The sequence below is a fragment of the Camponotus floridanus genome, unplaced genomic scaffold (genome assembly GCF_003227725.1).
Source record: "Camponotus floridanus strain SB8 unplaced genomic scaffold, Cflo_v7.5 scaffold96, whole genome shotgun sequence".
Lineage (NCBI taxonomy): Eukaryota > Metazoa > Arthropoda > Insecta > Hymenoptera > Formicidae > Camponotus > Camponotus floridanus.
In genome coordinates this window covers 731,626-740,988 of record NW_020229867.1, presented here as the reverse complement: position 1 = coordinate 740,988, position 9,363 = coordinate 731,626, and the positions used below count along the sequence as shown (strand labels likewise).

General features: G+C 38.7%; 1 protein-coding gene across 2 annotated transcripts in view; it reads right to left on the bottom strand.

Annotated features, from left to right (window-relative positions):
• Positions 1 to 1,388: 1,388 nt before the first annotated feature.
• Positions 1,389 to 9,363, bottom strand: part of LOC105249410 (protein lozenge) — a 30,461-nt gene continuing 22,486 nt past the window's right edge. Inside the window, exons 6-8 of one of the 2 annotated variants that reach the window (XM_011254846.3) lie at positions 3,063 to 3,233; positions 2,292 to 2,534; positions 1,389 to 2,226 (exon numbers count right to left, since the gene is read on the bottom strand). In XM_011254846.3, the coding sequence (XP_011253148.1) occupies positions 2,126 to 2,226; positions 2,292 to 2,534; positions 3,063 to 3,233 (515 nt within the window). In that variant the 3' untranslated portion in view covers positions 1,389 to 2,125. Of the gene's footprint in view, positions 2,535 to 3,062; positions 3,234 to 9,363 lie in introns of both variants that reach the window. The other variant, XM_011254845.3, reaches the window with a different exon arrangement.

Below are 9,363 nucleotides of genomic sequence, written 5' to 3'. Positions count from 1 at the left end.
CGTCGGGGCTGTAAACATCGCAGCGAGAGACAGAGAGAGACGGAGAGAGGTGGAAGAGCGAAGAGATCTCTCTTCCAAGTGCGAAGTCATCGAAGTAGGAGAAATTTTTCATTCGGCTTTTTCCGCAGCCATTATCACCTGCGATTCTGATTGCAACGTCACTGTATTCTTTCCCGTTTAATCTATCCTCTTGGAAGAAGAAAAGAAAATGTACAAAATATTTAATTTATACACACTCTTCAAAAATGATTTTGATTCTTTCGATTTTTCAGTAAATAGAGAATGTTTGTACAAAATGTAATAAGTTACAAACTATATGATTATTTCTAATTAGAATACGGTGATATTTTTTTCTTGTTTTGAGTCGCTTCTTTGGTACTCCTTTCTTTGAAGTAATTTAGAGCATTAAATTTACAGAAACAAATAATGCGATTATACTAGGGAAGAGAAAGAGAGAGAGAGAAAAAGAGTTACTTACTGAGAAATGGACGTTCAGCTTGTTATTATACCTTTGATTCCAGTTACGAAGATTACTTTGTCGTTGTATACACATTGTCAAACGGCAAAATCGTCGAGAAGACGCTTATTAAGTTCTTAGCCACGTAGTAATTTCACATCAACGTACGTTTAGGAGAGACAATCTTCTATTATTTTCTATTATTTCCTGTGTCAAATACGATGGACAGTACGTTTTCACGGCGTGTTAGGTCTCTGGATTTCTAATTTAAAATTTCTGCATAATATCCAAGTCTAATAAACTGAAAGATTAATTCATTATAACATAAATTGAAAATTAACAAGTAAAGAGAGAAATCAGAAAATTATGAATAAAAATAATTTATCCAATCCTTTCACTTTTAATTAATATGTGAATAATTTTATATACATTATCTTTTGAATTATGATTTAAATAAATTAATTTAGCTACTCTTTGTAAATTACTTATTTATAAATCTTTCTAAAATAAATAAATTAATTATCGCACAAAGCAAGGGGTTAATTTAGGCGAAACGGGTTTAAAGATTTTGCTGACACGGAGCATGCACAGGGCGACTCGCTAATAATGGGACGCAGGAACGACGAACCGGCGATGTCGCGACCAGACAGACCGCAACTATCCATCCGTTCGTCATTTCCAGCATGCTTTAAATATTAAATAGAGCTCGCTGCGCTCGTAAAAAGGGTTATCCGTTCCCCCGCGATGGGAGAGACGACGACGTTGCTCTCTCTTTCCATTTGCCCTTATGATGCGAACGAAACTTTTTTTTTCTATCTGAGAAAGACAATCAGAATGTATTGTTCTCTTCATTGCATCTTTCTAAAATTAATTCTTGCAAAAAAGTTTAAGAAATTTATTTACATATGAAGAAAAATATAGAGAGGGTGATCCTTAGCTTTGATATCGACGTGAAATTTCTTTGTAAAACCTTAAGTGAAAGGATTTAGGAACCTGTCGGGCAAGACTTTATTTCATTTCTGAAAATATTTGTGTATTTACAAGCGTTACAGCGTTTGACTAACGTCAAGAATCAAACAGCATTCTCACGACTCGATTTTATATCGAAAACGAGCGAATAAGGTGATAATTATTCAGTCACTGATTAGTCTCATGTTTCGATTAATGAGATCTATCCGATCTGCTCGTTGATTTTTCATAAATGGTGCATATTTTTTTAACCAAAGTTTCTTTACTTTATCTCACATACTCGACACGTGAACGAGTCAATAATTTTCACTTTCATCACTATTACGAAACACCGGATATCGCTTACTTCAACAGAGTTCTCACACAATTGCAATAATTCGCGCGGATGATTACGAATGTTTGAGAGAATTGGCTGTCTCATATACAGCAAATGACGAAATGTCTCACGCACATTTTCCTGCCAGAATGTATTGACGTATGTTCTGCTATCTTTGTTCGTCGATATTTATATGTCGTCACTGCACTAACCAGAGATTATATATTGCCATAATCAATAAACTCGCATAAAAACTCACGCACGATAAAGTCGCCGGCGATTTCATATAATCATGTTAGTAGAGATACCTCTTCTCTTAATATGGTCTCCATACATCGTTCCTCTGTTCGCTCTCTTCCCCGAGCACGCCGATCTCTCGGATGCTACTGATGGTGAGATTGCCACCAGCTATGGTGACCTGTTCCTCGCTCAGATCGCCATGCAGATGTAAATGAATCTGATTCTGATTGACGGTGCTGTAGAGCTGAGGATAGAGGACCATAGGTGTCGGACCTGTGATGTAATTCTGACTTGGATTGTTATAGTAACCTTGATAATTGGGATTGTAATTGTGGGAGGCCACCGGGACCGGGGTCGCCGGGCCAGGTGTCCAGGAACCGTAGTGATAACCCGGACTGCCCGCATTGCCCGTACCACCGCCGGCGAAGATGTCAGGGTCGCTGGGCCTGGTCGGCACCAGCGGCAACGAGGTGGTCGGCGAAGTGCCGTGTCCCGAGTACATGGGCACGCAGTTCGGCGTGTAGGTATCCTGTTGATTTTCCGAGGAAAGCACTGCAAGCGGAAAACAAAATCGCTTCGATTTCCCAACTCTTCGTTCGAGGAGACAATTTAATTGCGAGAACCAAGAAAAAAAATTTTTTAATCAATAAATTGCGCTAATGTGATGATTGTTATCTAATATCTCTTAATAAATTTGCATTCTCGTGACATTTTCTTTGCCAAGATTTCAGCTTTAACTATAACTCGCGGTTTGTGAAACGTGTTTTGTCAATTTCGAATTTTATTATGATTTCCACCTTCGTAAATTATTAGCGAGACGACTTTACGAGCTTCCATATCTGAAGAATCGACTGTAATATAGTTTCGAAAATAGATACAAATGAAACACCTTTGAGATTACACGTTACGAACGGAGATTGCACGGCGCAAAGTTTTTTTCCTGGAACGAGTCATGCGTCAGAATATAATTAAATCGTCATAGGTTTTTAATTATCAACGACTCGGAAAATTGCATTATCGGATCTGCAGTATAAATTAGTTCAATTTTTTTGTACTATAATGTATATTAATCGATCATACCCGTTGGCAACGGTACCGGTTCCGTCGTCGGGTGATGCGACAGTGATTCTCCTGGATACGAAAACGCACCGCCTGGCAAAGGGGAATAGGACCCGCTGCTGCTGACTGGAGGAGCCGGATAAGACGGCGCTGTGGGTGGATAAGTCCATTCCGTGGTACCTACGCCCGTATCTGTAACAAAAAAATTATTTTTCTTTAGAATCGACTACTAATTGTGCAGGTAAAACGCATAAATATTTTATGAGGCAATGCCTTTATCTTTTATCTCCATCAAATCATTTAACATCATACATATGTATCTATATATAGGTATGTGTGTGTGTGTGTCTCTCTCTTTTTAATTTTCTAAAATAAATTCATTATAATAAATTCATTATTTAATATATTTTCTTAATTTGTATATACATATAAATAATTTAGAAATAAATAAATTTATACATAAATACATACATGCATGCATGTGTGTGTACATATATAATAGATGCAGAAATAACTTCTTAGTATTGTATTAAAAATTCATGTTTTACGAGATGAAATTATAATTAAATTATGATTTGATGGAGATAACAGATAAAAACATTATCTTATAAAATACTATTATTAAAAGAAAAAGATTACATGTACATATTCTTTGAAAAATTCTCTATAATAAATTAAATATTTAAAAATTAATTCATAAAAAATTAAACTTGTTTGGACACATGCCGTGAGCCTTGCTTCTTAAAATGCGCAGCAAATCGTATGAGTCGGTAACGGAGTTCCGAATGAGTAACAACCGGCAAATTAATTGACATGAGTCACGAATCGAAGAAGTCGCGACGGAAGTTTTAAGCGCTCGTCTGGTAGCGAATGTGTGTACGTGCATCGTGGGATGCACGCGTCGCGACGAGATTAATATCATTAACAAATAAAGCGATGTGATTGCATAAGAATCCCGATGATAAAAATAAAGTCTCAATCGTTCGCGAATAATCCGTATGACTTTCGTATCTTTCTCCAGGCTCTTCTTGTACTGTACAAGCGATTTCTTTGTCGCATACGCCAATTATGGCAATATTCTTGTGTATTTTAGTCGCGGAAGAAATCATTTTACCGTATCATAAGCTTCATGATTGCATTCTCATGCCGTACCTTCTCTTTCCCCAAGAGAGCTCGCTTCTAGGAAAGAAACTCAAATCACAATTCCTCGCATCGGTCGACTCTATTTGTAGGAAGCATTAGTAATATTATTTTATTTTGCATTTCTATCCTACGATCTGCATCGTAAAGTACTGGGATTTTCGAAACGGTAGAACGTTTCTCAAGCGAAAGAAATCGCTGGAAAGTCCGCGAAAACGTTAATGAATCTCATCGACGGACGATCAGCTGATGACAAAACTCGATTCTCAAGGGCGTGCTCATCGTCCGTTTGGTTTCAGAAATTATTTCATCGACTTATAATTTCTTGTCACACATCTCGAAATGTTTTTTTTTTCGACAGGAGAGCTTTCTTATATAAATTCTGAAAATTTTCGAGTTTTCAGAGAAGAAAAAAAAAGGAAATTTCAAAAGAAGAATTAATTGAAAATTTCTTGAGAAATTTTAAAGTTTATGACGTAAAAAATGCCAATTTTCATCTCGGCTGTCTTTTCGCAAAGAGATATATCTCGGGAAAAGATTTCGAAACGGTTTGCTTTGCGTGACTGTTGATAGAACCTCTGTTAACACAACACGTGTTTAATGATAATTATACCTCGCAGTTATGCTAAATATTTCGTTCGCACATAGCTTCGGAGAAAATTAACACGAAACTCATTGGAATTACCTCTTTCGCGTGCAAGCAATGGGGAAATACCTTCATCTTTATATGAAAACTATTTATATGTAAAATATTCTCCTCTCGCGAATTCATTTACAATCTTCTACAGACATGTAAGTCTCTCCTATTTAATAATATTACACATCAGCTGTTGCGTTGCACTTGTGACTTGTTAATTGGTAAATTGACACTATTTCATGCCGAGTATTTTTCCGAATCATTATTCTAGTTTTTCCAGAAGAAGTCATTGACACGTATGCGACGAGCAATATAATTTCAGATATCGTTTAGATCGGCCGAGCTCGATCTACCACGAGGCTAGGTCGAGGTCGAGACCGATCGGACAAAACTGTCGTTACGCCTATCGAGAGCGGAAGGTCGAGGTCGTTTCGGAATTCTCAAAGGGGACCGCCGTAGCAAGGAGGCGCTCGAGGGGCTGATTACCGAAAATGGCAGCGTATTTGCCGCAATTACCGGAACAACGGTAACAAAACAAAGGCACAAACACACTCGGGATAAGATCGGTGTCGGCACAGGACCATCTGTTGGATAATAGTCCGTTTCCCCCGATCCGGTTCCCGCTCTAGGAGCGAACGAGCAAGAAAAGGAGAGAGAAATGTTCGGTTCCATTCAAGACGGCTCTTTCTGTCCTCTTCTATTTTTTTTTTCCTTAGCAATGTTTCATTAGCACGGTGACCATACGTTCCGTACTCGTTTTTCAAACAGTTCTCAAACATGCACATTCTAATTAGCGTTGAGGACACTATAATTAATCATATTCATGTTTGCAATAATATAGTGACTAATGACGGCAGAATTTAGAGAAATATGGTTTCCAAAATCTTCTAGCTAGTGCACAAAAGGATTGATTCACGTGGGATCTAATGTCGAAAAATTTAATATCCGGTGATAAACAAGTCAAAAGTGGTCTCTTGATTTTTATTAACAATCACTAATAGCAAAATCTCCTAATTAATAATCTATCACTGTCAAACTTCTCTATATTGTTAATCGTCGTCGTTGGTTTGACATTTGGCGTCGAACAGCTGATCGTCACGCCGCTGCTCGCGTCGTCTCCGTTGACCGATTCTCAAGAGATGGCTTGTTCTTGCTCTTTAGGATCGCAGAGTTGTATCCATCGTCGTTGATCCTGACCGAAAGAAACGCACGAGTCCTGACCAAAGAAACTCCGCGAGCTGTTTACTACAGCCTCATCTTTCTCTCTTTCTCTCTCGCACACACACTCCGCGGGTGTGAAACCACAGTGAGGTGGTTTTGGTGCTTAGTCCTCCGACCAGCCATCTACTTAACGAACCGTCCATCGACCGCCGTCATTTCGTCGTTTCTCGGTTTCCCTCCCATCTAGCCGCCGCCCCCGTTCTTCCCCCTTTTGCGGGGAGAAGAGACGGAGGAGTCTCTTCTCCTCGAGGTGCTACCGCTATTCGGCGGTTCGATCGACCTCATCTTTTCGCTACCTACATCGTTTAAAATCCTTCAGAGATCTCTTCTCTGCGCTTTCAGAAAAGAGAGCCGACTCGGACTTTGATCGTGACCGTCAGCGTAACATGAAATAATATGAAAATCGAACTCTCTCTCGTCCTCGGACTATTGAATTCTAATTAGATGATCGGAACTGATTGGAATTACCTCGCCGATAATTCAAAGTTGTTCTTTTCTCATTCTTCAGATATAAATGTTCTCTCGTGAGGCGAAATTTTTCCTCCAAGTCACTCGAGATGAGAAAGAGAGCGTCGTCGCGCTTTCAGCGAGCGTCGGTTCCACCTCGTCGACCTCGTCCTTCATCGCTGTAGCGAGAATTTAGAATCCCGAGCGAGCCGAGAGATCAAAGCTGTTAAGGAGAAGAACTCAAGGAGTTTCGAAGTGGGGCTTCTCGGTTCCCACCGAGATAGATACTCGTTCGATCGTGTAATGTAAGTCGATATTGCCTCGATATATATTGCGGGTCCCGGGTTTATATACGCTATCGATATATCGGACAATATACAAGCCGGCCTCATAAACCGGCCTCGTAACGTACCAAAGAAGAACGCGAGAGAAGTCTTACTCGCAGGAAACTCGCGCGTATCGCTTACCATCCATACGATTTCTTCTTATACCGAGTATCCTGTCTCGAGGATAGTGTTTCTTCTCGGGGATGTCGACAATCTTGGCAGAGATTGTCTGCCGTCACTTCGATCTCTTAATATCTCGTCGAAAGAAAATATCTAAAAAGCGAGACTCGAACAAAAACTCTTATAAAAAATTTTCTAAATAATTTTTCTAATTTTAACGATGACACGTAAAATACAATCATTTTATTGCGATATTTTCTATAAAATAAATATTTACAATTAATAAAATAAATATATACTCTATAAATATTTACAATTTTGCAATAAAATTATAATGCAGCAAATGTATCAATATTTTGCCTAGTGATTAAAGGGTCCGATTTACTTTAGAAAATAAAAAAATCAAATCTTTTATATTTTTTAAGCATATGATATCTGAAGACTGTTTTTTCAAATTTTTTAAATTCGTAAATTTAAGAATTATAAAGTTTTGGAATAGTATACAGTGCAGGTTTTTAAATGAGTTTGTAAAACTTTAAACATTATTTTTAAAATTGTGACAAATATCGTGACAAATATCTCAAAAATTAATAGACTGAATAATTTCAATTTTTTTTAATGAAAGAGAACTTTAGATATACTGAACCTAAATAGAATTTTAAAAAATAATGATTCATATTTTTCTAATCTTTAAAAAATGGAAAAAGACTTTACAAAATTGAAAATATTAATAAAAACATATATAAAACATCAAAAAATTTAATTTCTAATATTCTTCAAAAAAAAAATTGCTAAAAATCATTGTTAGAATATATATTGGGCCTTTAATTAAATCGAACTATGTGAAAAAAGAAGCGCGAAGAGATTCTTTCCCATCGCGCGGTAACTCGATTACGCGCGTTGTTCCCTTACATCGATACTCCCCTGCGGGAGTCAGTAACCCGGGAGATGTTCAATCTGCGAAACCGAGATCGACAACGCCGCTCTGCTCGACTTCAATGACCATCGCCGGTAATTTCATTCGCTCGGTTTGCACTCTCGCGCCTCGAACTCCCTCCCTTCCGCCATCCCCCTCGTCTTCTCCCCGCAACCCCGCTCTCATTCACGTTGCCATTCATTCCCCGTTCGCGCATTCCTTTATCTCGCCGCATCCCGGGTGCTCCATTCAATTCCACGGATGCTGCGAATTTGCAAAAGGAGGAAATCTGTTTAGCGTAACGTCGCCGGCCGCAGAGCTCGGGAGTCTGCGTGTTTCGCACGCACGCATCGCACGCACGCATCGTGCCGTAATTTGCCTCGGGCCGGGATTTACAATAGAGCCCCGGATTTAGGTGCCGAAATGAAAAAAAAAACCGATCGACGAATTTGGCCCTTTCCCTCCCTCCCTATCTCACTCTCTCTTTCTCTTCGCTCATTCTATCTTCTTCCGATAGTCCTTGGTGTTTGTGCTTTCTCTCGATATGATCTCTCTCTCAAGCTGCCACCAGGATTACCGCTCTCGTGCACCTCTCGTCCTCCTTCTCCTCGCACGTTCGCGCGCAATTTTCAGGGTGAATGAAGAACGCAGCATGAATGGCCGAGCCCCGATGATGCGCCCGGAAATGCTGAGGTCTTACATCGAGACCGGAGTATCGTAATAATTGCTCCCGTCAAGGCGATACAAAGGCCCGGTCGCGGTTAACGAAAGATACATGAACAAAAAGGATCATTAAATCAATCAATAAGAAAAACTGCGACCGACAGATATTTGTGTACACATCATAAAATTCGCATCTCGCGGATTTTAATGTCAATATTTATTAATTATCTATTGTTATACTAGAGTTTCTTTAAATTCTTAAATTTGGAAAAATAAATAATTATTAATTATCTATTGTTATACTAGAGTTTCTTAAAATTCTTAAATTTGGAAAAATAAATAATCTTATTCGCACGAACATGTCACCCTATTGTTAAAGCGTCGATGTGAGATTTCATGAGTTTCCGGAGTTTACTCGTAATTTCGCACGTTAAACGTTTTCACAGGAACGCCTCAAAAGTGGGCGCTGAAAGGAAGCGACTTTCAATTACATCTTTTCGGCTTCTGAAAAGAGGGTTACTTATTGTGTCTTTGAAAAGCGACGGAAAGGATAATTGAGGTAACAGTATGTCTCCCGAATATATACCATTGCCCTTTTCTTCACGTAATTTTGAGATCGTTGTGTTCCTTTGAGACGCTGCGATACCGATGGTTTGTCATATTCGTATTTTTCGACGATATATTGTTTTCTAAATAAAGCGAGAGAAGTATCTCGTAAACTATTACATAATCGATTTTACAAATAAGCTCGGTTAAACGCGGCTAAAGCAGGCAAAAAAGTAGACAATACGAGGCGAAAATGGAGGAATCGGATATAAATCGAGGACCCTTTCATTAAATGACACTGCTACT